Source organism: Pongo abelii, chromosome 20 (assembly GCF_028885655.2).
Source record: "Pongo abelii isolate AG06213 chromosome 20, NHGRI_mPonAbe1-v2.0_pri, whole genome shotgun sequence".
In the NCBI taxonomy this organism is placed as follows: Eukaryota; Metazoa; Chordata; class Mammalia; order Primates; family Hominidae; genus Pongo; species Pongo abelii.
Genome location: NC_072005.2, coordinates 56,085,611 through 56,112,810, shown reverse-complemented (window position 1 = coordinate 56,112,810; position 27,200 = coordinate 56,085,611). Strand labels below are relative to the sequence as shown.

At 58.6% G+C, this 27,200-nt stretch overlaps 3 protein-coding genes and 1 long non-coding RNA gene across 18 annotated transcripts in view; 3 read left to right on the top strand and 1 right to left on the bottom strand.

Annotated features, from left to right (window-relative positions):
• IL4I1 (interleukin 4 induced 1) overlaps positions 1-6,342 on the top strand; it is a 40,425-nt gene extending 34,083 nt beyond the window's left edge. For all 8 annotated transcript variants that reach the window (XM_024236549.3, XM_054541003.2, XM_054541002.2 and 5 more), the window contains 6 exons: positions 45-283; positions 918-1,030; positions 1,630-1,831; positions 4,530-4,598; positions 4,896-5,032; positions 5,390-6,342. In XM_024236549.3, the coding sequence (XP_024092317.3) occupies positions 45-283; positions 918-1,030; positions 1,630-1,831; positions 4,530-4,598; positions 4,896-5,032; positions 5,390-6,320 (1,691 nt within the window). In that variant the 3' untranslated portion in view covers positions 6,321-6,342. The remainder of the gene's footprint in view (positions 1-44; positions 284-917; positions 1,031-1,629; positions 1,832-4,529; positions 4,599-4,895; positions 5,033-5,389) is intronic.
• A 905-nt stretch (positions 6,343-7,247) lies between these two features.
• On the bottom strand, positions 7,248-18,515 carry TBC1D17 (TBC1 domain family member 17). Of its 3 annotated transcripts, XM_009232924.4 has the most exons (17): positions 18,263-18,515; positions 17,762-17,860; positions 17,447-17,521; positions 15,617-15,740; positions 14,546-14,753; positions 13,871-13,982; positions 13,624-13,782; positions 13,132-13,260; positions 12,948-13,051; positions 12,272-12,366; positions 11,648-11,764; positions 11,458-11,558; positions 11,259-11,358; positions 8,428-8,525; positions 8,159-8,275; positions 7,675-7,761; positions 7,248-7,568 (listed from the first exon to the last, which is right to left on the bottom strand). In XM_009232924.4, exons 1-17 carry the CDS (start codon positions 18,281-18,283, stop codon positions 7,368-7,370), a joined length of 1,947 nt encoding a protein of 648 aa, XP_009231199.1. In that variant the 5' UTR covers positions 18,284-18,515; the 3' UTR covers positions 7,248-7,367. The 3 variants fall into 3 exon arrangements, with proteins under 3 accessions (XP_009231199.1, XP_054396971.1, XP_063576284.1); XM_054540996.2 differs by having other exon boundaries at positions 7,248-7,835; positions 18,263-18,394; XM_063720214.1 differs by lacking the exons at positions 7,248-7,568; positions 7,675-7,761; positions 8,159-8,275; positions 8,428-8,525 and adding an exon at positions 8,992-9,188 and having other exon boundaries at positions 18,263-18,394.
• LOC134760728 (uncharacterized) lies at positions 7,831-9,763 on the top strand. Its single transcript, XR_010138644.1, has 3 exons — positions 7,831-8,093; positions 8,368-8,809; positions 9,468-9,763. It is a non-coding gene; the product is annotated as an uncharacterized LOC134760728 (long non-coding RNA).
• A 20-nt stretch (positions 18,516-18,535) lies between the features above and the next one.
• Positions 18,536-26,962, top strand: AKT1S1 (AKT1 substrate 1). 6 transcript variants are annotated; one of them, XM_024236745.3, is made up of 6 exons: positions 19,406-19,424; positions 20,329-20,538; positions 22,680-23,065; positions 24,093-24,170; positions 24,266-24,435; positions 25,937-26,962. In XM_024236745.3, exons 3-6 carry the CDS (start codon positions 22,687-22,689, stop codon positions 26,078-26,080), a joined length of 771 nt encoding a protein of 256 aa, XP_024092513.2. In that variant the 5' UTR covers positions 19,406-19,424; positions 20,329-20,538; positions 22,680-22,686; the 3' UTR covers positions 26,081-26,962. The 6 variants fall into 6 exon arrangements, with proteins under 6 accessions (XP_024092514.2, XP_024092512.2, XP_024092513.2 ...); XM_024236746.3 differs by lacking the exons at positions 19,406-19,424; positions 20,329-20,538 and adding an exon at positions 18,536-18,770; XM_024236744.3 differs by lacking the exon at positions 20,329-20,538 and having other exon boundaries at positions 18,652-19,424.
• Positions 26,963-27,200: the final 238 nt, after the last annotated feature.

Below are 27,200 nucleotides of genomic sequence, written 5' to 3'. Positions count from 1 at the left end.
CCCCTACCTGCCACGACCCATTGACCCTGTCCTCCTCCTCCCAGCCCTGCGCCTCCTCGTCCTCGTCCCCATCCTCCTCAGCCTGGTGGCCTCCCGGGACTGGAAGGCTGAACGCAGCCAGGACCCCTTTGAGAAATGCATGCAGGATCCTGACTATGAGCAGCTGCTCAGGGTGGTGACCTGGGGGCTCAATCGAACCCTGAAGCCCCAGAGGGTGATTGTGGTTGGCGCTGGTGTGGCCGGGTTGGTGGCCGCCAAGGTGCTCAGCGATGCCGGACACAAGGTGGGAAGCACTGCTTACATTCTACCTGGAGTCCCTCCTGCTGCAGGCTGCAGTTCCTGGGCAGAGGGACCTGGCCCCGTTCCTCCTTGAGGGGGTGGGGGTGGGGATGTGGAGGGAGAGGCTATCTTTCCCCATGGTCTGGGGGTGAGGCCCAAGCCCCCTGCTGTCACATGTCTGCACTGAGAGGCCCTAGACTTTCCTGTCCCATGTTTTTCATCCCAGAGGGAAGTCTCACTGGCTCAAAGCTCCTCTGTCCTGGGGTGGGGCGCCTGTTGGTGGAGATGGAAACTCTACCAAGGGGATGTGTGCCCTGAGGTCTAACCACTGACCTACTCACTGAAATCCAAGAATGAGAATGGGCCAGCCCAGGGGCTTCTACGCATATGGGTCATCTCCGAACTCCCCAAGCTGGGAAGTCCCTTTGCAGTCTAGCTGCGGCCTTCCTGCTACACTCTGGAACTGCTCACTCAGTTCTGTTCCCCCACCTCCCATACAGATGGGGACCCTCTCCTAGTCTAGGTCTGTGCCACTGTGGGGATGGAAGAAGGCAGGGGGCTGGCACGGGGTGGTAGAGGGCAGGGGATGGTCAGTGGGTGGAGCTGAAGGGCCCTCCTCGCCCCACGGACTCCCTCAGGTCACCATCCTGGAGGCAGATAACAGGATCGGGGGCCGCATCTTCACCTACCGGGACCAGAACACGGGCTGGATTGGGGAGCTGGGAGCCATGCGTATGCCCAGCTCTCACAGGTGACCTGGCAGCCCACCCACCTGTGTGCCTAGACTCAACCAGCCCCCCAGCTCCATGCCCACACCAGAGTAGGCCCGAACTTCAACTCTGACTCCCAAACCCAGCCTCCAACCCCATCCTTCGCCTAATCCTCATCTCAGTCTTGCCTCCAGCGCCAGCCCTGGGCCTCTGGCAAGGCTCGGGCCACCTGGTCCAACCAGACCCCCAGCTGGCCCTGCCTGGCGCAAAAGCCAGCTCCTCTGCTGGCCCCTCCAGGCCTGCAGCTCCACCACCCCCACACCCTCAGGCACTCCAGCCCCAGGCCCCTTCTTCATTTCAAACCCCCATCCAACCCAAACTCTGTCCCCCTTCCCAATTCTAATCTGGGCTCTATTCCCACTCTTAACCCAATCCTAATCCTGGTACTGCTCTAAGGCCTCCAGCCTTGTCCCCATTTCATTCCCATCCCCCAGCATCGATTACCCCAAATCTAACCCCACCCCCAGCCTCATGCTGGTCCCCAGCTACTCTCCCCTCCCACCCCCCTTCTCCAAGTCCCACTAGGGACCAGGCCACCCCCACTGGAGCCCGGCCCTCACTCACCCACTCCCTTGATCAGGATCCTCCACAAGCTCTGCCAGGGCCTGGGGCTCAACCTGACCAAGTTCACCCAGTACGACAAGAACACGTGGACGGAGGTGCATGAAGTGAAGCTGCGCAACTATGTGGTGGAGAAGATGCCCGAGAAGCTGGGCTATGCCCTGCGCCCCCAGGAAAAGGGCCACTCGCCCGAAGACATCTACCAGATGGCTCTCAACCAGGTGGGTACTGCCTGCACCCTCCTCCCGCCCTGACTTCTCTGTCCTCCTCCTAAGCTTGCCCCGGCCTGGCTTTTCTTCTTTCTGTCATCCCTTTGGTCCCCTCCATGGGGTGGGGCGCCTGTTGGTGGAGATGGAAATTCTACCAAGGGGATGTGTGCCATGAGGTCTAACCACTGACCTACTCACTGAAATCCGAGATTGAGAATGGGCCAGCCCAGGGGCTTCTATGCATATGGGTCATCTCCCAACTCCCTTCTTTTTTTTTTGAAACGGAGTCTTACTCTGTCACCCAGGCTGGAGTGCAGTGGCGCCATTTCAGCTCACTGCAACCTCCGCCTCCCAGGTTCAAGCAATTCTCTGCCTCAGCCTCCCAAGTAGCTGGGATTACAGGCACCCACCACCACGCCCAGCTAATTTTTGTATTTTTAATAGAGATGGGGTTTCACCATCTTGGCCAGGCTGATCTTGAACTCCTGACCTCGTGATCCACCTGCCTCAGCCTCCCAAAGTGCTGGGATTACAGGTGTGAGCCACTGCCCCTGGCCCCAACTCCCTTCTTTAGCTTCCCCATAAACACTGCTGACCCCAAAGCTGCATCAGCTTTTGGCCTCTTCCCCTTTCACCCACACACTGTCCTGGATAACCTCCCCAGTCTCCACCTCTGGCTTAAACATAGATCCATGGGCTGATGGAGACATCTGCCTCCCAAGACGCTGATCTGTGTCCCCCCCCAGGACCCTCTAGCTCCACTGGGCTCAGAACCTTCCCCTAAACCTGTTCCTCCTCCCGGTGCCCCCATCTCATGATGACCCCACCATCCCGCAGTCACGGGCAGACCCCCAGGAGCCATCCTCCTCCTGACCTCCTCCTCGCCCACTTCCCCCACCATCAGTGCCCACCCCTGCCCCCTGACGCTTGTGCCCTGCTCCCCTCTGTCCACCCCAGCTCAGCCTCCTCCTCTGCCCTGGACCCTCCCCCAGCCTCCCTCGAGCTGCCCAGGATCCAGTCTCCCCAACCTGGTACCAGAAACGTCTTCCCACACACCCAGAGTGATGCTGCTCACAGCCCCCAGTGGCTCCCCGCTGCCTCCAGGACAAAGTCTGATCTTTTCAGGCTCAACTTTGAGCCCTGACTGGACTTCCCTTCTGCACCCCTCCAGGCTCATGCTCTTTTCTCCTCTAAGGAATTTTTGTCCTCATGGTGGTCCACATGCCCCCAGCTCTGTGTTCGTCACACCCACTATACCTGTGTATCGCCCTCCCTTTCCAGAATGCCTTTCCCTTCCCCACACAGGAACTCCTGCTCAGCCCTCAAGAACCAGCTCCAATGTCCCCTCCTCCAGGAAGCCTTCCCTGATACCTTTAGGGAGGAACTGGCCACACCCAACATCCCCTCCCCACCCAGGTCAGAGCCCACTTGCCCATCTCCCCTTCTAGACCAGGATGGGGGCCACGTTCAGGTCATTTCTATGCCTTGACACTGACTGGTTTGGGAGCCTGGGAGATGCGAGATGCATGAGTGAGTGAAGGGGCACCGCCTTCCCTCTGAGGTCCTGGCCAGAAGGGAGAAGCCAGGTGGACCAAGAAGAAGCCTGAAATTAGACGGGGGCAGCAAGGCTTCTGGGAGGGGGTGAGATTTGAACAAAGTGCTGAAGGACAGGCACTCATGTGCCACGCAAAGACAGGCAGGGAAACAATAGGTGCCGGATGTGTAGGTGGGAGAGCCCTGAGGGCAGGTGGTCTGGGCACTGTACACTGTTCACAGAACCAGAGCTGCCATAAAAGACATGGACTGAGGCCAGATGCAGTGGCTCACGCCTGCAATCCCAGCGCTTTGGGAGGCCGAGGCGGGCAGATCACTTGAGGTCAGGAGTTCGAGACCAGCCTGGCCAACATGATGAAACCTTGTCTCTACTAAAAATGCAAAAATGAGCCAGGTGTGGTGGCGGGAGCCTGTAATCCCAGCTACTTGGGAGGCTGAGTTGGGAGAATCACTTGAACCTGGGAGGCAGAGATTTCAGTGAGCTGAGATGGCACCACTGCACTCCAGCCTGGGCAACAGAGCGACACTCCATCTCAAAAAAAAAAAAAAAGACATTGAGGGGCTAGCAGGGGCCTTGAATCTGAGGCTGAGGGGCAAGAACTCTGTGGCTCCAGGCACTGGGGAGCAACAGGAGGGCTGTGGGTAAGGGACGGACAGTAGGTAAACTTCTCAGCCATCATGCCCTGTCAGCACTGACCAGTGGCACAGGGGACCAGCTTCTGTCCGTGGCCACAGGGATTCAGGCAACAAATAATCACTGAGCCCCCGGGGAGGACACTGCACGCCTGGGACCCTCTCCCAATCTCCTCTCCAGCTGCCCACATCCCTGCCTCCATGGAGCTCACAGTCTGGCTGGCTGGCTGAGAAATAGGCAAAATAACACCCAACCGGGATTAGCTGTGACCAGCCGGGCCAGCCGAATGAGGGGGGATGCGGCGGCATTAACAGTTCGGGAATATCGGAGGAGTAGTGGCATCTGAGTTGCTGTGGAGGGCAAGGCGGAGGGCACGGTGTGGGCAAAAGCCCAGGGGCTTGAGAGTGGTGAATGGCCGGCGGTGGGCAGAACCACGAGGAGAAGCCGGGTGTGGGCTCCAGGCCCGGCCTCCAGCGTGGCTGCCCGGGCAGCTCAGCACCATATCCGCTTCTTCCACAACAGGCCCTCAAAGACCTCAAGGCACTGGGCTGCAGAAAGGCAATGAAGAAGTTTGAAAGGCACACGCTCTTGGTAAGTGGCGCCCTTGGTTCTGCTGAGACGCAGGGCAAAGAGAGTGACCATGAGGCCTTCCTCAGAGAGTCACAAGGCGGGTACCTGGGACCCTAGTCCTGCCACCGCCTTCCTGCCTGACCCGGGGGCTGGACACGCCCCCTCTCTGGACCTCCGTTTCCCTCATCTGTCAGAGAGCGGGGACCGGATCCTACGGTCCAATGACATGTCATGGGACCAGGAGGCCCGGCTGCGGAGGGGCTCTCTCGGGGGTGCAGCCTGCCTGGGCCCTGACCTCGGCCTGTGCCCAACCTGCAGGAATATCTCCTCGGGGAGGGGAACCTGAGCCGGCCGGCCGTGCAGCTTCTGGGAGACGTGATGTCCGAGGATGGTTTCTTCTATCTCAGCTTCGCCGAGGCCCTCCGGGCCCACAGCTGCCTCAGCGACAGACTCCAGTAAGGGGCGGGGCTAGCGGGCGGGGGCCAATCAGGGGAAGTAGCAGGAAGTGGGCGGAGCCTCTGGGTCTGGGGGCGGGGCTGTTGTGAACGGCGTGGCCTAATTGATGGCTGCGGGGCTAAGGGTTCCCAGATAAAGGACACGGCCTAGGGGAGAAGTGGTGGGGTCCCTGGTGACACAATCTACTACTCCTGCGGCCTTCGGGATGTCAGGGACGGGCGGGGTCGGGAGAGGTGGATGACGGGGGAGCGGGCCGGTGCCCATAGGGGCCAGCAGCCGGGGTGGGTGGGGCCAGGCGGAGGGGCAGGGCCGCAGAGCCCAGGTCACGCCCCCACCCCGCCCCGCCCCGCCTGCAGGTACAGCCGCATCGTGGGTGGCTGGGACCTGCTGCCGCGCGCGCTGCTGAGCTCGCTGTCCGGGCTTGTGCTGTTGAACGCGCCCGTCGTGGCGATGACCCAGGGCCCGCACGATGTGCACGTGCAGATCGAGACCTCTCCCCTGGAGCGGAATCTGAAGGTGCTGAAGGCCGACGTGGTGCTGCTAACTGCGAGCGGACCGGCGGTGAAGCGCATCACCTTCTCTCCGCCGCTGCCCCGCCACATGCAGGAGGCGCTGCGGAGGCTGCACTATGTGCCGGCCACCAAGGTGTTCCTAAGCTTCCGCAGGCCCTTCTGGCGCGAGGAGCACATTGAAGGCGGCCACTCGAACACCGATCGCCCGTCGCGCATGATTTTCTACCCGCCGCCGCGCGAGGGCGCGCTGCTGCTGGCCTCGTACACGTGGTCGGACGCGGCGGCAACGTTCGCCGGCTTGAGCCGGGAAGAAGCGTTGCGCTTGGCGCTCGACGACGTGGCGGCATTGCACGGGCCTGTCGTGCGCCAGCTCTGGGATGGCACCGGCGTCGTCAAGCGTTGGGCGGAGGACCCGCACAGCCAGGGTGGCTTCGTGGTACAGCCGCCGGCGCTCTGGCAAACCGAAAACGATTACTGGACGGTCCCTTATGGCCGCATCTACTTTGCCGGGGAGCACACCGCCTACCCGCACGGCTGGGTGGAAACGGCGGTCAAGTCGGCGCTGCGCGCCGCTATCAAGATCAACAGCCGGAAGGGGCCTGCATCGGACACGGCCAGCCCCGAGGGGCACGCGTCTGACATGGAGGGGCAGGGGCATGTGCATGGGGTGGCCGGCAGCCCCTCGCATGACCTGGCAAAGGAAGAGGGCAGCCACCCTCCAGTCCAAGGCCAGTTCTCTCTCCAAAACACGACCCACAGGAGGACCTCGCATTAAAGTATTTTCGGAAAAAGCCGTGTGGTCCAGACTCCCCCGTATCTCAGTTACTTCCCCAGTTTGCCTGCATCGGAACCACTAGCCCTACAGTTAGCAGGCGCCACGCCCATCCTGGAACCCCCCAGGAATCTGCCCCTCACTTCTTCCTGGACAGTGGGGCTCCAGAGGAGGGTGGGGGGGGTGCACATAGAGGGAACCGGAAAGACGCCCTGCACCACCGGGAAATGGCAATCACAGCGACCATCTCTGTCACGAGGCTGAAGCACAGATGGGCCCTAATGCAAGTAACAGAAAACCCGGCTGACAGTGGCTGAACAGGAGGTGATTTTTCTCACAAGCAGCAGCTGGGAGGGCAGGCTCCCCAGAGTGCATCTCTGCAGGCCCTTCCACCTTGGTTATGTCCGGGAAGTGTTCCCACACAGCTACCAGGTCGCAGCCGCCGCCCAGAGCACCCTATCCTCTTCCAAAAACCCCAAATCTGGCCGGGTGCGCTGGCTCACGCCTGTAATACCAGCACTTTGGGAGGCCAATGCAGGCAGATCACCTGAGGTCGGGAGTTCAAGACCAGCCTGACCAACATGGTGGAACCCCATCTCTACCAAAATTACAAAAATCAGCCAGGTGTGGTGGCACACGCCTGTAGTCCCAGCTACTCAGGAGGCTGAGGCAGGATAATTGCTTGAACCCGGGAAGCGGAGGCTGCAATTAGCCGAGATCTGCCACTGCACTCCAGCCTGGGCGACAGAGCAAGACTCCATCTCATAAAACAAACAAACAAACAAAAAAACAAATCAGGCAACTCAGGGAGCCCTGCCTCCACAAACCCCAATCATTCACCCTAGGATCTGCCCAGCCACCATCCCTTCCCCACCCAGGTCAGAGCCCACTTGGCAGCCTTCCCCCCACCACCAAGAAGCCAACTGCACATGAGAAGTGTCAGTTTAATGAAGCCAGCTTATCAGTAGCGCGGCGGAGCACACCCGCCCCCTCCCAGGTGTGCCTGGCTCGGGCTAAAGTGCCTGTGCAGAACGAGGCTGCCTGGCGGGGTTAGGAGTCGGCGCCCTCGTCCTCCTCCTCGGGCAGGATCTCCAGGCTGCTGTCGGGCTGCGGGGCTGTGTCCGTGGAAGGCGGCGGGGTGGGCGGGGCCCGGGTGGGCGACAGAGGCAGCGGGGAGGCGGTGGGCGAGGGGCTGTGGGGCTCTGCGGGCGGCGCCAGCCCCAGTATCTCCTGCACGTTGTGGGGCAGCTCCTGGAGGCGCGGGGTGAGAGAAGCGAAAAGCGGAAGGTGAAGGTGGGATGGGGGCGGGGGTCTGTCGGGGTTCGGGCTGGGCGCTGCGGGGTGGACGGGGACTCACGGGGCAGGCGGTTAGCTGGCGGTGCAGGGCCTCGGCGCGGGTCAGCACGTCCTCCACGCTCAGCTTCATAGTCAGCTCGTTGATGTGCTGCGGGAGGGGGTGGGTCAGGCGCCAGCCGGCACTCAGCCACCTCCGCCCGAGCGCCCACTCTGTGCCTCGTGCTGGGAAACAATGAAGACACACCGGGCTGGCCCTCTGGGGGCTCAGAGGTGCGCTGGGGGGAGTCATGCTTCTCAGGCCTCCGGGAGCATTGTGAGCACGTCCTCGGGAAGGGAAGGTCCCTACCCACCTGCCCGGAGGACCTTGCTGGGAGCAGGCATGGCATGGGGCAGAAGGGAAACCTACGCGACCCCACCCCCACTGCGCTCCCAGCTAACCAGGCTTTCAATAATCCCACAATGAACACCTGCTCCCCGGAGGTACTGCGGGCCTGGGCAGCGCCCAGTTCAGGGTGGACAGGGTGGGGGCGGGGCCGGAGCCTCACCTTGAGGATCTCATTGGAGCCGAAGCCGGACAGCATGAGGGTGTCCCTCTCCATGTCCAGGATGGCGCAGGCCACCAGCAGGTGCAGATTGGGGCCAGGGAGCCCTGTCCACAGCACCTGGGGGTGCGGGACAGAGGGAGGGAGGGGTCATAGCCCAGCCTGGGCCTGAGGTCCCACCAGGGTCTGCCCCTCTCCGCCCAACCTCCCAGGCTCTCCTAGGGCAGGTGAGCCCACCCCTTCAGGCCTCTCGCCCAAACTGGCTGGCCCACCTCCCACAGCCGAAGGACATCCGGGAAGGGGAATTCCCTCTTGAACCAGATAAGCAGCCACCGGAAACAGAAGCAGAGAGAGCCGGAGTCCTGGGAATCTGGGGGATGACATGGAGCCCACTCAGCCTTGCCCAGCGCTGGGACTGAGAGTTTGAGAAGTCATCCTGACTGGAAGACCTTCCCCAAGTCTAGGCAAGTGACTTATGCCTGGCTCGGGAACCTCGCAGGTGAGGCAGGAGCAGCCCTGAACGCGGGCCCTGCCCCTCCTTCCTCCCACTCTCCAGAGGAAGTGTGCTATTATACTTCCACATCTGCCATGGACATGGAAAGGAGGCAGGACGCCCAGCACGCCCGAGGAAACAGACCTCAGTGCCCGCTGCTGGTGAGGGCTAAGGAAACTGACACTCCTAGATATGCTGTTAGCAAAAGTTTAAGCTGAGGGCCGGGTGCGATGGCGCACGCCTGTAACCCCAGCACTTTGGGAGGGTGAGGCGGGTGGATCACCTGAGGCCAGGAGTTCGAGACCAGCCAGGCTAACATGGTAAAATCCCATCTCTACTAAAAATACAGCTTGGCCAACGTGGTGAAACCCCATCTCTACTAAAAATACAAAAATTAGCTGGGCATGGTGCCACACCCCTGTAATTCCAGCTCCTTGGGAGGCTGAGGCAGGAGAATCGCTTGAATCCGGGAGGTGGAGGTTGTAGTGAGCCGAGATCGCGCCACTGCTCTCCAGCCTGGGCAACAGAGCGAGACTCCGTCTCAAAAAGAAAAAGAAAAAAAATTAAGCTGGTGAACCTTTTTATCCCCCCAAGTTAACTCAAATGAAAGTGAGAGTCTGAGCATTCTAACTTTTTAGGAAAGTAACGATGGAGGACAAAACTCTCCAAAGCTGTGAAAACAAGCACTGTCCTGAACAAAATTCCACTTCTTGGAAGTGAACCTAAAGAAATTACCCAGACTATGCACCATGATGAAAAACTGCAAAGGACCCGAATCTCCAGCAGGTCAAGTTAAATCAATTCTGCCACATCTCACAGGTGGACACGATGCCGTGCAGTCAGGCAAAGTGATGTTTCAGAAGGCTCTGAGTGACACAGACGCAGCCTCTGTCCTTGTGCCCTAGGAGGTGACGCTTTTCTATGGCTTAGTTTCCTCATCAGTAAGGTGAGGACAGAATATCTCAGCTCCCTCCCCGGGGGGTCCTAAAGCATCGAGGAAATGTTCATGAATAAGTTTAACTTATTATCATCACCATCTGCACTCAAGAAAAATAATGATATCAAACAGCAACTTTAACTTTCCTTTTTCTTTTTTTGAGACAGAGTCTCGCTCTGTCGCCCAGGCTGGAATGCAGTGGTGCAACCTTGGCTCAAGTGATTCTCCTGCCTCAGCCTCCTGAGTAGCTGGGATTACAGGTGCCCGCCACCACCCACGGCTAATTTTTGTATTTTTAGTAGAGACGGGGTTTCACCATGTTGGCCAGGCTGGTCTCGAACTCCTGACCTCAGGTGATCCGCCTACCTCAGCCTCCCAAAGTGCTGGGATTACAGGTGTGAGCCACCGCACCTGACCTTTTCTTTTTTTTTTTTTTTGAGGCAAGTTCTCACTCTGTTGCCGAGGCTGGAGTGCAGTGGAACAATCTCTGCTCACTGCTACCTCCCCCACTCCAGTTCGAATGATTCTTGTGCCTCAGCCAATCCCAACAGCTGGGATTACAGGCGTGTGCCACCATAGCTGGCTAATTTTTTTGTATTTTTAGTAGAAACAGAGTTTTGCTATGTTGCCCAGCCTGGTCTGGAACTCCTGGCCTCAAGTGATCCACCTGCCTGGCCTCCCAAAGTGCTGGGATTACAGGCATAATCCCAGGATGACATTGCGCCCAGGCTAATTTTTAAATCTTTTTGTAGTCTCCCAATTTTTTTTGGTCTCCCAGTGTTGGCCAGGCTGGTCTCAAACTCCTTGGCTCATGTGATCCTCCCACCTCGGCCTCCCAAAGCACTGGGATTACAACCATGAACCACCACACCCAGCCTTACTTTTTTTTCTTCATCTTAATTTCCTGCAGTTTTATACTGACCAAGTAATAAAGAATATATATATATATATATATATATATATGTAAAAATAATAATTATTTTTTTTTGAGATGGAGTTTTGCTCTTGTTGCCCAGGCTGAAGTGCCATGGTGTGATCTTGGCTCACTGCAACCTCCACCTCCCAGGTTCAAGCGATTCTCCTGCCTCAGCCTCCTGAGTAGCTGGGATCACAGGCGTGTGCCACCAGGCCCAGCTAATTTTGTATTTTCAGTAGAGACAGTTTCTGCATGTTGGTCAGGCTGGTCTTGAACTCCTGACCTCAGGTGATCTGCCCGCCTCGGCCTCCCAAAGTGCTAGGATTACAGGCGTGAGCCACTGTGCCTGGTCGAAGAATAAAAATGTTAAAGCTGGGATGCAGCACCCCCAGCCCCAGGGCCCAGAGAAGCAGTCTCTGATTCCTGGTTCAAGGTGAGCCACGGCCAGGTGGAGATAAGTGGCAGGAACGCCTAGGTCCTTATTTCTGAAAAATACTCTGCAGGTTAAGCCAAAGGCAAAGCCCAAACAGGATCTAGGTGAGCATGAGGATGGGGTGAGTCAGCGTGCCTGTGTGTCTGCATTTGGTGAAGTTTTGCTTCAAACAGCAATTCTGCCTCTACATTCTAGGTTGTGCGGGGATGTTTCTCTTGTTTGGATCTAGACCCAATGTCCAGGATGCCACCTGTGGCTGCTACCAGAGAATCTGGCAAGGTCTATGGCCCCACTGCCTCCTGCCCGCCCTCCTGAGAGACATACCCAGGAAGTCGCAGAGCAGGGGGTCCAGCACCCTCAGGAGCAGCAGCAGTCGCCCGAGTTGCCGCTTCATGGTCTCCTGGCTCTCTTCAAAGTTCCCTTGCTGTGGGACAGAAGGATGGGGGGAAGAGCAGACCCTGTGAGGTGCCAGGACCCCTGATCGCTCGACAGGCCTGTGTCCCACCCCTGACCCGAGCCTCACCACAAGCTCCATGAAGCCACAGAAACACCAGAAAGCATCCACCTCGTTCTGAATGACGTAGAGGATCGGGGAGAGAAGGTCACTCATGCCCTGGACGTAGCCTGGAGGGACATGGGGTCAGGCTGCAGCCAAGCCCGCAGCGCTCCCCTGGACAGCCCCGGCCGCACCCGTCCCCAGGCCTGGCACCCACCGAGGTCGAAGTGATACATGCAGTAGGTGAGGAGGATGTCATTCAGCAGTCCCAGCCCCGGGTTCTCGGGACCCTCGTAGAACTTGTTGGTCCTGTCAGTGCGGCTCACGTCCCTCTCTGAGGGGACCGGGCACAGGGTGCAAAGGTGAGAAGGGTAGGGGGGCCCATCCCTGCTGGCTACCAGTGCCAGCCCCCACTGCTCCTCCTGCTGGCAGCCCCTAGCCTCGGGGTTTGCTCTGGGGGAGAAGTGGAGCTGGTTCTAGAAACCATCACTGATGCTCCTGCTGTGAGGCGCCGGGCCTCCCACTCGCCAGCTAGCTGTATCCTCCCACAGTAGGGGAAACTGAGGCCCAGGGAGGCAAAATCACTTGCCAAGATCTCCAGGCATCGACAGAACTGAGACTGGGCCCCAAGGCAGCCGGGCTCCCCTTCTTTCCCATCCTGTCCCTGGCCTTGCTCCCCCAGGGCCATTCCCCAACAGCCCATGCCGCTTTCCCCCAAGATGCCCTCTCCCTGGTCTTGGGGAGGCAAGGGGCTCCCTCTATCTCCCCCTCGCACTCATGCCTGAGGCCCTCCTGTGGTTCCCTGAGCCCATCCACCCTAAGTGCCACCTCTGACACCGACCGATGAGACTGCGGTATCCGTGCAGGAGTGAGTTTCTCCGCTCCTGCTCAGGGCTCACAGATTTCCACTGCAGCTTCATGCGGAAATACTCATCCCTGAGTGGCAGAGGGAAACAAGATGTGAGGCCGCCACTATCTGCAGCACCCAGAGACCTCCCAGCCTGGCACCACCTCCCAGGTCAGCCCTTCAGAGCCCCTCCCTGACCACACAGACCCAAGCAGGTCACCTCGTCATTCTTGCCACTATTCCTTACACCTCACCTTCCTGGCATCTCTCACTACATAGCTTTGTGGGCTTTTGGTGAAAATTTGTCACCCCCTGCTGGACAGGGCACCAGGGACAGGGAATCGTACAGCACTGCTGCATCCTCAGTGCCTGGCAGGTACATAACCTACACCAGGAATGAGGAGAGATGGGCCCTCCTAGGTTACAAAACATGCTGCAAAACTATGATCATTAAAACAGTATGGCACAGGACTGAAAACTGCAATGGAGACAGGAAACAGACCATACAGAGGTGAGGATGGGTCTGGCTTGATCATTGCCGTATTCCACAGGTGCAGGATGGTGCCCAGATACGGCAGGCTCACAACCAGTGTCCACAGAACTTGCCCACTGGTGCCCTAGGAGGTGCCAGGTGTCATGCCTGGCAGGGCAGGGCCTCCTGAGGACTCACGTTTTCTTGCGTATGTGGGCCTTGTGCTCCTCAGCTGTGCCTTCCCAGCTGAGGTACCCCAGGAGGAACTTCCAGGCCTCGCGCCGCAGGCTGGGGCTCAGACCCTGGGGGTACAGGAGGGCAGGCAGCTTAATGGGGCCTTGTTCTGGCCCTGCCCCATCCTTCCACCTGTCCTGGCACTCACCCCTGAGAAGATCCGGTTCTTCAGTTCGGGGACCTGCTGCAGGCGGCCCTCAGGGCCCACGTGGCGCGCCCACTCCTCCTCTGTAACTGGAGGGCCCCGCTCCACAGTTGGCCGAGGCCCCAGCTCCACCTGCAGCCAAAGGGCAAATGAGCCTGGGGCTCGGCGGGGCAGTAGGGGGACCCAACCCAGCCTCAGTCCACAAGCTCAGAGAGCTTCTTAGCTTGACGGATGGCTAACATTCAGGGGCAGGCAGCAGCCTCTGCTGGGGCTCAGCAGCCAAGTCACTCCCCAATTAGGAGGAGTCCCCCAATAAGAGTGAGCAGGTGCTCACAGTGTCTGGCAGAGCCATGAGCGCTTTCCTCATGCACCCCCTGAGGGGATCCCATTACCATCTCCGTTTTACCAAGGAGGAAACTGAGGCCCAGGGAAATGAAATCATGAGCCCAAGGAGACACGGCCAGAAATAACAGGGAGGGTCCACTCACTACTCACACAGGAAATGACCTCAAACCCAGGCTCGGGCTCATCGTCGGGTGGCGGGGGAAGGTCGGAGGCGGCTCCCTCGGGCTGTGGCTGCAGGGCACCCCGGAAGAAGTTGGTCACTCGGGAGAAGCTGCTGAAGGTGGTGGAGTAGGGATCCTGGAGGAAGCGCTGGGGACGAGGCCAAGGGAGATCACGGCCTGCCCCTTCTCGTCCCTCCCTGCCCACACCCGCCAAGCCTGGTGCCGGGGACACTCACAGACACCACATTGGAGCTGTCCTGGTCAAAGAGCTGCAGGTGGTGGAAGGAGTTGGAGAGGGCAGAGGAGTCGTGGGGGAAGACAAGGTAGAGGCGGGAGTCCTGTGGGGAGCTGGGAGGCGGGAGGTGACGCACAGGTGATACACAGGTAGGGGCCCAGTGTCCCAGGCTGTCTGTGCTCAGCCGACATCCGTTCCAGCTGCAGCGTCCCAACCACCCCTGGGGAATCTCTCATTTCAGGGGATGCTGTTAAAGGAGGCCCAGAGCTGGATCCCAGGGGTGGGCACATGACTCAGGGCTGGCCAATGAGGGCCTTTCATCTTCCGGTCCAGTGTGACTGACTCAGGGATGAGCCAATGAGAGGCAGCTCTGGGATCTTGTTGGAATGTGGGGAAAGAGGTGCTTTCTATCCAGCCGGGTTGTTAAGCCAGGGATACTGGGGCCCCAGAGAATGATGAACTCAGAGGGAAAAAGGATAACTCTTTCTAACATTTTGGGACCTGGGTCCTGCCTGAAATCAATACTCCCTTTTGACTTTTCAGTTATATATGCTGGCTATATGTGCCTTCCTTTAAATCAGTGTGAGTTGTGTTTCTTTCACAGCCCCGAGAGGTCACGCTGTAGCCATGGAGGGACTGGGCCCGGTTTAAGGCCCAGCACTGGGAGAGACCTCACCTGGCCAACAGCAGGTAGCGGCTGAGGACGCGGAGCAGGGCGCGGGTGCCCCCGCGGTGGAAGTGCAGTGCAGGCAGGGAACCTCCAGCCTGGGTCACCAGAACCAGGTAGGCCCAGCTGAGGCCCGGCTTGGAGCGGCGGATGGACTTGAGCTCCCCCAGACTCACTGAGAAGGCCCAGGAGCCCTGGGGGCAGCTGGACTCTGCACCTAGGGAGACGGCGCTGTGTTAGGGGAAGTGTGGGAGGCTGAGGTCGGCCTTATCAACCTCAACCCAGGATGTTCCTTCAGCACAGGCATCTCCTGAGGGCCCCGCCACAAGCCACCCCTCTGCCTCTGACCTCACATTCCTTGGAAGCACAAATGAGTAAGATGGGAAGGGAGCCCAGTGGACATGTGCCTTTCTAGAACCTTCCTAGGCATCCCTCGACCTGCAGGGTAAGGGCCCTATTCCTCAACCTGGCACTCGAGGCCCCTTGGGTCTGTCCTTCGCCCCTGCCTATCTTATCTCCAACCTTTCTTCACTCAAAATCCCACACTTGAGCTACAATGAAAGGCCAGCGGCTCCCTAAACACACCAGGGCCGCCTGCCTCTGGCTTGTACAGGCTGCTCTCTCTGCCAGAAGAGAAAACTCCCAAGAGTCCCTCAGTGCCAAGCTCCAGCATCACCTCTTCCTGGATGGGGTCTCCATTCCCCAGAGGGGTCAGGTGCCTTCTCTGGATGTCCCCTGCACCCTGTGTGGCCCCAGGATGGTGCAAATCACCCTAACTGGCTGCATCTGTCACCCCACCAGCCTCGAACCTCAGGGGCAGGCCTGGTGTGGGGGCACCCACAGCCAATCCGGGAGCCCAGTAGGATGAGCAAGGCTGCAACCTCAGAGACACTGGCCATGTTGACCTGGGCTGGGACAGTCCTATACTCCCATTCACTTCCATGCTCCTGGGACTAGAAGGTGGTGACTGGTGGCCTTCTTGATCGTGGGCAGCAAAGCCCTTGGGACCGTGACCACTGAGGGCAAGATGTGTCCTATCTGGCCTACACGTGCTTCCCAAGGGCCGCCACCTTAGCCTACCTCTCGTGGGCTCTGAGTGGCGGGGCTGTGGCCGCACAGTGCTGATGACAGCCCAGTCAGGTTCATAGCCGGGGTCAAAGGTTGGTTCCTCCTCAGAAGCGCAGGAGTCACCCCCACTGGAGTCCTTAGGAGAGGGAAGGAGCAGACAGTAAGGGGCTATGGATTCAGATCTGAGCCTTGAGGCTACCCTGGAACATAGCCCCATTGAATAAAGAGGGAAACTGAGGCACAAAGAAGGTACAGCAGGCCGGGTGCGGTGGCTCACACCTGAAATCCCAGCACGTTGGGAGGCTGAGGCGGGTGGATCACCCGAGGTCGGGAGTTCGAGACCAGCCTGACCAATATGGAGAAACCTTGTTTCTACTAAAAAAATACAAAAAAATTAGCCAGGCATGGTGGCGCATGCCTGTAATCCCAGCTACTCGGGAGGGTGAGGAAGGAAAATCGCTTGAACCTGGGAGGCGGAGGTTGCAGTGAGCTGAGATGGCGCCATTGCACTCCAGCCTGGGCAACAAGAGCGAACTCTGTCTCATTAAAAAAAAAAAAAAAGAAAGAAAAAAGAAAAAAAAGAAGGTACAGCACTTGCTCAGGGTCACCCAATGCAACCAGAGAGCGAGCCAGGACCTGACCCCATGTCTCCCAGTGCATGGGGAGGTCCATGCTACACGGCAAGTGGCTCTGCAGTCAGGCTGCAGAGTGCTCAATGGACACTGTTGTACTCACTAAGTAAATACAAACCAAAACCACAATAAGATACCACTTTGCACTCTTTGAGACAGTGAGACTGTCCAAAACAAAACAAAACAAAACAAAATAAAAAAACCACTACATTTCCCAGGTTTCTCTGCAGCTGGAATCCAGGACACAGGACAAATTCTACCAATCAGATGCAGGCCAACCTGAAAAGCAGAAGTGACGTAACACAACTTCCTGGTGCCTTGGCTGTGTTTGGCTGTGGAGCAAGGTGGAGACTCATCTTCATCTTCGTCTTCATCCTCCTGCCCTGGGGCAGTGCGGGTGGCCAGCTCAGCCTTCCAGTGTCTCGTCACTAGCTCTGTGGGTGGCGACTGACTTCCTGCCCCTGGGTGGAACTCGACAGCTCCAATGGAGGTCTCATTCCCCACTAAAGAACCCCTCTACAAAGGCATCCAACTTCTCCGTGTGCCTTGAAGGTTGTTCTGCTGTCCCTGAAATACCTTCTTGTCCTTTCATATCCTGGGAGTCCCAGCTCAAACGTCTGCTGTCCCAGGAAGCGTTGGGGATCTGGAATCAGACTGTCTGGGTGCAAAAGTTCCAACACTTCCTAGCGTTTTCGACCTCATCTATCAGTTTCTCAAAAAGCGAATAAGGGTCGGGGCTTAGGTGGGTCTGGATCTGACTTATCTCTGGGTCTCAGAATTGCCCAGGACGGAGTCCAGCCATGGGAAGTCCCAGGAAATATAACAAAGGGAAAGCCGGGAGCAGTGACGAAGTGGGTGAGTAGGCTGTCAGGCCCTGTCCTCTGGCACCAGAGGAAATGCCACTTCCCTTCAAGCAACTCGAATCCACATCTTGCACCCTGGCAGGGATCTCCCAAGAAGCAAAGGGAGAGAGGGGTCAGCTGTCCCCACGACCCTGTGTCTCATGCTCCCTGCTCTTTTTCCTTGAATGGGCATCCTCTGCCGATTTCACAGAGAGGAGCAAACCGAGGGGCAGAGTACCCAAGCCCAAATAGGGTCACACATGCCCCACGAGTAGATCTGGGATTGTATACAGGTCCCTCAAATGACTTACAACAGCACGGACCTAGAAGAAAAGCGAGTAGAGAAGGGCAAAGCGGGTGGTGCCTACCTTCTTGGAGAAGAGGATTTGGGTGGAATCTCCAGCCTCCTCTACAGGAGCCCAGTGCAAGAGGACGTCATTGTCCTAGGGTAAGGAGGGAGGCGGGGTTAGAGGCGCTCCCCAAACCACATTCCCAAAACTTTCCGTTGCAAATTTCCAAACTTTCCCAGTTTCTACCCTCAGCCTTTCAAAGTCCCGCCCCTCATTCCAGTTCCCACACCCACCCTTCTTCAGGCCCCACTGCTGACCGCCAGACCAAACTCCTACAGTTGCCGCCTGCATCCCGCTCGGAGCGGGTCCGAGCCCTGCTCCCTCCCAGCGCACCTTTTCCACGACACGGATGACACCAGCGATGAGAGAGTCTCGGTCCTGATACTTCTTAGCGCTGGTGTGCAGGTACACTCCGCCCTTCTCAAACACCACCTGAGTTGGGGGGAACCAGCGAGGGCTGGGGCCCAAGCGAGGGGACCGGCCTGGGGAGCCAATAGGGACGGGCCCCGGGAGGAGCCACCCTCAGGGGGCGGGGCCGGGAGAGCCATTGCCCCGGGACCAAGGCGGGGAGAATGGTCTAGCCCGCGTTCGGATGCTGGCGTGCGTTCCACAGGGGGCAGGGCCCAAGGAGTCGCCTGAGCTGGGGGGCGGGGCCATGAGAGGTTCTTCCCTGGGGCGGTGGACGGGAGGGTGACGGCGCGTTTATAAGAGATCGGTGTTTGCCAAGGCCATGCCGGATTCTCAAGAGCACTCGCAAGACCTGAGAGAAGAGCTAATCACTAGACGAGGCGTTTCGCATACACTGAAGCGAGGGAATGCGTCCTCAGTGCTTACCCTGTAGCCGGCTCCTTCCATAGTCGCCGCCGAAAGCCCCACTGCCCCGCCTCCTCCTTTTCCTAGTCAGCGTGTTGTCACTTCCGGAGAAAACAGTTCCCCTCCGGGCCGGACAGTGGTAGCGGCCCGACCCGTTCTAGAGAAGGAGCGGGTGAAACCATCTTTCAGAAGGGGGTTATTCCACTGGAACCTCGAGGGTGGATCGGAGTCACGCGGCGCAGACGCTGAAGGTGGAGCCGGCTACGGAGAGTGCGCAGGCGCAGTGTTCTCCCTCTCGCCACGAAGTAAACAAGTGGGAGGGTCTGAGAGCTGCACCACCTGGGGCAAGCACGCCTCGAAACGCCCAGTTCCTTCTCCATATTGTATACTGGAATTGAAGCCAAGGACGTACCATTTTGCTCGAGGGCATGGCCTAAGCCGGTCAGCTAAGGCCATGTTAATACGGGGCTGTCCCATCTCTTTGCGGGGCACGACAGCTGGAAGAGCCGAACGGATAAGAGAAGAGGAGGTGAGAGGAGCTGTACGCCACAAGAGGCACTGAGGGACTCGGGATAACGGGATGAAGCCGTCAGTACCCCCAGAAACGAAGCGGCCCCAGACGAATTTCTGAGTCACCGTCGCGAGAAAGCGGGCTGAGCCGCCATTTTGAAGCCTGGCAAACCGAAGCAAGAAATGCTGCCGTGTTGGATCTTTGCCAGCCTTCGTGCTGAATGGGAGCAGGTTGGAGGGAGGGAGAGCCAATATACACTATGGGCTGCTTAAGCCCGGTTGGCTGCAATGTTGTTAACGAGCACCGATTTCCTCTACTTTTGTCGAAGAAGTTTATTGTGGGTCAGGGACGTCAGGTCGCTTGCCTTCGTTTACTGTGCTCATGATTGAGCGTATGAGGACGGCCATTATTGTTGGGGGCAAATGGAAATGCTCTAGGCGGGAAAGCTGAAGCGTTTCTTTCGCCATTTTTCTTATGGGCACGCTGTCGTTACCCTCGTCCACTGGTTCGGATGAAGCCCCTGTGGCCGCCATCTTGATCTCGGGCGGTCCCGATAAGGGAGGCGGAGTGTGCGGAGAGGAGGCGGGGCAACTGCGCGGACGTGACGCAAGGCGCCGCCATGTCTTTTGAGGGCGGCGACGGCGCCGGGCCGGCCATGCTGGCTACGGGCACGTGAGTGGAGGCGGCGTTGTTAACCGCGGTGTGGGGAGGATTTGGCCGTCCTGAGGCAGCGGGGCGCTGGGAGGGCGAGCGGCTCACGGGTGGGGTATGGCCTGCACAGATCAGAGGGCAGAGGTCCGCCAGCGACCTTTTGCTGAGCGCTGGAAGGGGGTCGCCCGTGGGAATCGTCCTGTCAGACCTGAGGCAAATCGTAGACAACCTCACTTTGCGGTGTCCAAAGCGCCTAGGATCTCTATCTGGGCCGTGGACTACGTCCACGGGGTCGGGGGATGGCTCGGGGGGCCTCGGGGCGCCCCTCACCCGTCCAAAGGCGGGACTTCCGGTCCTGGCCTCCGCTTGGGCGGGATTTCCTGTTTTCTTTCTAGACCAGTGGGTCCTCCCTGGACCCCGGGCGAGGTTGGGAGGTCTCGGGGCAGCTGAGCGTGGCCCCAGGCGCTCACCCCACCCATGTCTACCGCGTTCATGCTCAGGTTCCTCATATCTTGGGGTGTGGAGTACTAAAATTTCGACAGGAGGGGTGGTTCCACTCCTATCCTCCTTAGCTCTCTTCCCTCCTCCTTGTATCCAAAGAGGACGGTCACATCGTGCCCCCGCTCCTGTGGGGAACACGTCTCACTTTCCTCTCATCTCTCCCTGATCTTAAACGAAACTCGTCCATCGGGGCGGGTTCTTCCTCCATCTCTCAGCTCCTTGGAGGAAACAGGACCTCCTCTAGAAGCTGAAGGGTAAGGAGGACCCCTAGGTATTGGCTACTCTCCTGTTGGGTAACATTACAGGGTGCCCCTGGACCTTGGCAAAGAGGCCTGTGGAAGTCGCCCTGTCCTTTTTGCTCATGTCTCCTGAGTTGGGGGAGCCCTCACAACCCACTCACCCTATTTCACTTTCTTCAATCCAGTGGCTACTCCAAGATTGCGTACAGGGAGAGTTCATCCTGACGTTGTGTTCCGGGACCTCTTCTCCCGCTCTTGTCCGCATGTCATTAGGGGCTGGGGGCCCGTGGAAGTGAGAGCCCCAGGCCTAGCATGGCCAGGCAGTTGACTTTGGACCAGCCATTTCTTGCTTAGAGCCTCAGTTTCCTCCTTCATCAGCTGGGAAGACATGAGGGGTGCGTTTGAGACACTGGGTACCCCCCAGTTCAGTGGGGTTTTGGGGCTGGGCAGTCAGCAGTTTCAGCCCCACTTGTGCCCTATGTAGCTGTGTGCTTTTTTGCCAGTGTCCTAAGCTCTCGGAGCCTCACTTTTCCATCTGGATTAGAATATCTGCCCTCCTAAAGGCAGGCAGGATGGCGGTCAGGATTTAGAACAGGCCCCGGATCTAGACTTTCTGAGTCCAGGTCCCAGCCCTGCCTCTTCCAGTTGTGGGACCCTTCAAGATGCTGACTGCCCCTGGGCCTGAGTTTGCAACTGTAAAATGGGGTGAACTGTAACTAAAGCTCCTGCCTCATAGCGTAGGTGAAACGGTGGGATGAGAAGGTTGATCCCATCTTGGGTCCTTGCGTGGCTTCTGGGAAGTGGTGGATAAACCTCTTCCTTCCCTTGGGGCTTTGAACTCCCTGAGTGAGTCAGATAGGAGGTGAGATGCCAGGTGTGGAATCCCAGCACTGAATAGGTACTCAGCAAACACCGACATCAATGATCGTGAGTCATAAAAGGCCTGCAAATTTCATTCAGACTCCAGACTTCCTGCTCCCTTCACCCTGGTGGGCTGGACCACAGCTGTGCCTGAATCCGTGCAGTGGCGGTGTGCTTACTGCCTCCCGGAAGAGCCTCTTCCGCAGCCCAGCAGCTCTGGCTCAACCACGCTGGTTAATGGGGAAGAAAATGAGGCACAGAGAGGGCCAGTGAGCCATCTAAGGTCACACAGCAGGTTTGAGACAGAGTCAGGGCAAGGACCCAGCCCCCCTGCCCTCGCTCTTCTCACCCAGTAAGGAGACGCACCCTGCATTGTCTGCTTAGGGCCGACCTGTCCTGCAAACACAAATCCCTGACCTTGGGGGAATTCACAGTCTGATGCAGGAGGCAGCCAGGGTACAGCTGTCACAAGCTCAGGTGACATGAGTGCTCATGGAGGAAGCCCAGGGCATCGGATGGGCTCCTGAAGTCATCTGATGCACCCTGGGGGATCAGGGACGACAGAGGACCTGCCAGAACAGTCTTGTAGGAAAAGCCGTGTGGATTTCCCAGCACGGAGAGCAGCGCCAGCACCATTTCTTGCCTTTGGTCAGCCCCGACTCTCTGAGGCCCCAGTCATGGAACCAGCCAGTTCCCTCCGGAAGCAAGTGTGCTGGGAAAGCGGCCACTCAGACAGTGTGGGACCCCTTAGGGAGGGGACTGGCTGGATCTAGGGGTGAGGGAAAGTTTCTTCCACCCTAGGATGAGTGAAAGGTTGGTGGGGAATGGAGCACAAGTCATCAAGGTCAGGGACCATGTTTTCTGAAGGCCTCGGGCCTCAGAGGCCCTGGAAGGCCGTGGAGGCAGGATGGCCCAGGAGCTGGGGATGGCCAGAACACGCAGAGTCTCCAAGGCCTGTCCTGAGGACTATGGCGAGGAGTAGCATCAGCTCTGGGTGCAGAAGGAACCCCCTGGGCCTTGTGCAGGACACTCTCAACGGGACGGCTGGGCGACAGAGCAGGGTGGCATCATCCATCAAATTCAACGCAAGCCCCACGTGGAATTCTAAATTTTCTAGATACCATGTTAAAAGAGTAAAAAAAGCGGATAAAATTCTTTTTTTTTTTTTAAATAGAGACGGGGTCTCAACATGTTGCCCAGGCTGGCTTCGAACTCTTGGGCTCGGTGATCCGCCTGCCTCGGCCTCCCAAAGTGCTGGGGTTGCAGGCCTGAGCCACTGCACCCGGCTCGTTCTGCTTTATTGTACTCAGTCTTCAGAACCCGGTGCAGGTTTTACTGTTAGAGGCCTCTCTGCTGGGACTCCCTGCCTTTCCAGTGCTCACATGTGGCTGGCGGCTCCCACAGAGGCCAGGGCAGGGCCAAAGGGGAAGGAGTACAGTGACTTGGGGCAGGAGGGATGGGCTGGGACAGAGGATGTCGCCAGGGTCTGGGTCTTCGAGGGCTGGATGGTGAGAATCCTGGGGAGTAGCAGGTTTGGGGAGGACACACAGCACCTCTGGGACAAGGTGGGTGGAGGGGAGTGAGTGCCATCCAGGGTACGGGCGGACACCCTGAGTGGGTGGCGATGATGTAGGCAGCCAAGCCTCAGCCCCCTCTGTCCTGCTCTGGCCCGCAGGGCGCGGATGGCGTCGGGGCGCCCCGAGGAGCTGTGGGAGGCCGTAGTGGGGGCTGCTGAGCGCTTCCGGGCCCGGACTGGCACGGAGCTGGTGCTGCTGACCGCGGCTCCGCCGCCACCACCCCGCCCGGGCCCCTGTGCCTACGCTGCCCATGGTCGAGGAGCCCTGGCGGAGGCAGCGCGCCGCTGCCTCCACGACATCGCACTGGCCCACAGGGCTGCCACTGCTGCTCGGCCTCCTCCACCCCCACCAGCACCACAGCCACCCAGTCCCACACCCAGCCCACCCCGGCCTACCCTGGCCAGAGAGGACAACGAGGAGGACGAGGATGAGCCCACAGAGACAGAGACCTCCGGGGAGCAGCTGGCCATCAGTGATAATGGAGGTGAGAGGGTGGGGTCAGGGGTGGGTGCGGCCCAGCGCTTGAGGTGCCCGCAGAAGGCTTTGTCGTGGGGGGACCTGCTTAGCCCAGAGTACTTCTACAGAAGTGCAGTCTCAGGACCCCAGAGCCAGACAGGCTTACCCGGGGCTTGCTGTGTGATCTAAAGCCAGTCCCTTCCCTGCTCTGAGCCTTACTGGTCCTGGGGCCAGCTCTGTGCTGGGAGTGGTGGACACAGGGACACAGAGCAGGCTCGGGCTTTTTTCTCAAGGGGCTCCTGGTCTAGCTAAGGAATTGGAGTCCCAGTGGGGGTCGGAAGGCTCTGGAACAGGTCATGGGTAGAACCAGAGTCGTTTCCACAACGCCTGGGAGGCCAAGTAGGAGTTAAAGAGTTATCTGGGGTGCAGCCAACATCTGAGGAAGCCAGGGAGGGAGCAACCAGCTGTTTTGGGGGGAATTTGGGGGTTGGGCACTTCCCGGAGGCTGGACTGTTAACACTAGGGCTTTGCGGAGTTAGTAGGAGTTTGATCAGTAACTAGGAGGTCCTTGTTTGTTGTTATTACCAATGGCCGGCCTCCTCACCATTGCTGGAGAAAACCCGCATAGGGTGAAGGGCAGGCATCCTGAGTTCAAATCCTGGTGGTGTCCCTTAGTAGCCATGGGACCTCGGGCAAGTGACTTAACTTCTCTGGGCCTCCAGGTCTCCATTTGTGAAACAGAGGTCATAGTCATCCCATAGTTCTCTCAGGCTGTATTTTGAGTCATATTGTCCCGAACAGATCGTAGAGGTTTCATGTTAGCAGCCCGTTGTGTGCAGCTGAGAAGGTGGCAGATCCATAGAAACTGGGTTTGTTTTTGCCGATGACCAGGCAGGCTGCTAGAGGAAGTTGTTTTTGAGGTGAAGGAAATGGGTCTCAGAAGCCTCAGGGAGGTGGAGGTGGTGGCTGTGGTGGTGGCCGTAGCTGAGGAGGAGGGCACATGGAGCATGGCTAGGTGCTGCCTGGCCCGGGCCTCTAACTCATGTCATCCACAGGGCTCTTCGTGATGGATGAGGATGCCACCCTCCAGGACCTTCCCCCCTTCTGTGAGTCGGACCCCGAGAGTACAGACGGTGAGTGTCCCAGGCTGTTCCCCTCCCTACCTGGGGGCAGGCACGCGGCCGACACAAAGGCAGGGACAGGAGCTGAAATCCACCCTCTCTTTCAGATGGCAGCCTGAGCGAGGAGACCCCCGCCGGCCCCCCCACCTGCTCAGTGCCCCCAGCCTCAGCCCTACCCACACAGCAGTACGCCAAGTCCCTGCCTGTGTCTGTGCCCGTCTGGGGCTTCAAGGAGAAGAGGACAGAGGCGCGGTCATCAGATGAGGAGAACGGGCCGGTGAGGGGCAAATGTGGGGAGGTAGGGAGGGCAGCTGGAAGGGCTCTGAGCTGCCTCCTCCAGGAAGCCCTCCAGCATGGATGCTGCTTTCCACCCATAAGCTAACTGAATCCTCTCCTCAACCTCAAGAGGCGAGTTCTTGGACCCGAGCCTTGCAGTTTTAACAATTGTAGCCTTACCATGTGTCCTAGTGCCTTATAGAGAAGGCCTCTCCTTTCCAGGAGCATCTCTATTTATAGAACACCTGCTCTGGGCAAGGCACAGGTATTTTGGCATGACCTCCAGTGGAGAAACTGAGGCTTGGAGGGTTCAGATCACCTTCCATCCCCACCCTGCACATTCCTGGCCCTTTGCAGAATTTGTCCCACTCCCTGGTCCCCTGTTCATCCCTTGTAGCAACCCCTGTTTGAAGCTCCTGGGCTGGGCTGTGCTGGCCTGGGTGGGTCCTCCTCACCCTTCACTGAGCCTCCCTGAAGCAGAGGGGAAACTGAGGCACTGAGGGGACATGTGACTTCCTTGAGAGGCAGAGCTGGGACTGGAACCCAGGTGTGTTTCAGGAAGGAGCTGTGGGCTTTGAGGGAGGAGGCCTGGGTCCCCACAGTCCCCCCCCAAGCCTCAGTGTCCTTATGTGCAAACCAGCAGTCACAGTGGTCACCTTTTCTGTGCATCCTCCCTCAATGAGGCAGTGAGCGCTGAAGACCAGGAACAGGGCCTGGTGCAGGCGGGGTCCACCTGCTGCTGCTCTATGTGCTTGCAACTTATGGCAACACAGTTAATTGAACGCTCTGGCCTCCTGAGTGCTGTGCCCAGGGGCTGGTCTCCCACTGGGCTCAGGTCCAGTTCCTGATCTGGGTCTCTGGGTCCCATCCTGCAAGGGGACGGGCCCAGCTCAGGGTGACGGGGGCTGTAGTGGAGGCAGTACTAGGTGCCGGAGCTGCAGGCAGAATGGTAGGACCGCTCCTTGGTGGGGGCTGACACAGGGAGGGATCTTTTCTGTAGCGCAGTGACCACATGATAAAGCAGTAACAGCTGATTATCTCAGCCCTCACAGAGACCCTGTTATTCGCCCCATTTTTCAGAAGGGGAGACTGAGGCCTAGGGAAGCAAAACTTCTTGCTCATTGTTTGTCAGCGGCAGAGGTCTGATTGGAACATGACTGAAACCCCAGCCCAGATTCTCAGACATGAGACGGTGCACGCAGCCTTAATGGCTAGCAGACAACAGCATTTCCACTGTGTAGGAAGCAATGTCCTAAGCCAAGAAGGGGAGAGGGAGAGGGGCAGGAAGGCTTCGTGGAGGAGGTGTCTGAACCGGGCAGAAGGGTTCCTACGCGGAGCAAGACGGGGAGGGGCACTGCTGGCAGTGGGCATCGCAGGGCACAGGTGGCAGGGCGGGGACGTGCTAGAAGTTGGCTTGAAGCCAGGGTGCACCCCTGGACCGCGTGTGGGTGCAGGGGGAGTGCCCTGCCGGCGCTGACCTCGCCCCGTCGCCGTCCCCGCAGCCCTCTTCGCCCGACCTGGACCGCATCGCGGCGAGCATGCGCGCGCTGGTGCTGCGAGAGGCCGAGGACACCCAGGTCTTCGGGGACCTGCCACGGCCGCGGCTTAACACCAGCGACTTCCAGAAGCTGAAGCGGAAATATTGAGGCCCAGGGAGGGAGCGTCCCGGGCCGCGTCCGCCCCGTCCCACACTACGCCCCCGCCCCACTCCCGGGGCCCGCTAATCTGAGGCCGATCCGGGACCGGCCTCCTTGAGTCTCCCTTTCCCAGGATTGACCCGCCTCTGCCAATCCCCGCCGTAGTTCCAGCCCACGACCTCCCGCGCCGAGGAGCGGGATCTGTCCCGTTTCCCGATTGGGTCTGTCGCCTCTCTCCGCCTAGCGACAGATTCCTTCTATTAAGGGGTTGGCTCGCTGAGTTCTGAGCTCTAAATGGGTCAACTCCTTTGTTTTCCGCCTAGCGACAAGGGCTTTGCTCGCCCGGCATTGGCTCCATCCCCTAGTCGCTGGACAGCTCTTTTTTTGATTGGCTCGAATCCTGTAAAGGGCTTGACCAGTCTCTACATAGTCACCGTCCGCTTTTCCTGAGTTCTCCCTCCCAATTGGCTCCAGCTTCCTGGGGGCGTGGCCAAGCCCCCCTCTTCCCAGAATTGGCCCGGGGCCTTCAATTTACGTTCTTTATATACACTACGGGGACTGGGGTCGTCTTTGCCCAAGTCCCGACAACTTGTTCCCTGACCCCCTCAGGGATGGCCCCAGACTGTCCCTGCCTCTGGCACCCCCTTTCATTGGTTCCATCCATCCCCACAACAGCCTGCCAATCGAAGCCCGTCCCTGCATCCAGGATGGTACCAGCTCCCGCCCCTCGCCCCCCACCTCCACAGGTGCCTTAAAGGGCCCTCGTCCACCCAAGGTGGGGGGCAGGGGCCCTCACTCTCCGGCCCTGGTGTGGGGGAGAGAGTGAGGGGTTGGGGGATCGGCAATTGGGAGGGGCGCTCTGAGATTAAAGAGTTTTACCTCTGAGATAAATGTGAAGTGTGTTGTGAGTGTTCATTCAACATTTTCTGAAACCGAATGGCAGCGTCTGATTATCAGTGAACAGCTGGGGGTTGGAATTACTGTGCCCATTTTATTTATTTTTTTGAGACAGGGTCCCACTCTCGCCCAGGTTCAAGCGATTCTCCTGCCTCGACCTCCCGAGTAGCTGGGATTACGCGCCACTGCCGCCCGGGTAATTTTTGTATTTTCAGTAGAAACAGGGTGTCAT

Coding starts and splice junctions, on each gene's coding strand:
- AKT1S1 (XM_024236744.3), top strand. CDS start 19,372: ATGTCTTTTGAGGGCGGCGACGGCGCCGGGCCGGCCATGCTGGCTACG. Junction 19,425..22,679: donor GCCATGCTGGCTACGGGCAC/GTGAGTGGAGGC, acceptor TCTGGCCCGCAG/GGCGCGGATGGCGTCGGGGC. Junction 24,436..25,936: donor CAGATGAGGAGAACGGGCCG/GTGAGGGGCAAA, acceptor CCGTCCCCGCAG/CCCTCTTCGCCCGACCTGGA.
- TBC1D17 (XM_009232924.4), bottom strand. CDS start 18,283: ATGGAAGGAGCCGGCTACAGG. Junction 13,261..13,623: donor GGTTTGAGGTCATTTCCTGT/GTGAGTAGTGAG, acceptor CTTTGGCTGCAG/GTGGAGCTGGGGCCTCGGCC. Junction 7,569..7,674: donor GCCAGCTAACCGCCTGCCCC/GTGAGTCCCCGT, acceptor CCGCGCCTCCAG/GAGCTGCCCCACAACGTGCA.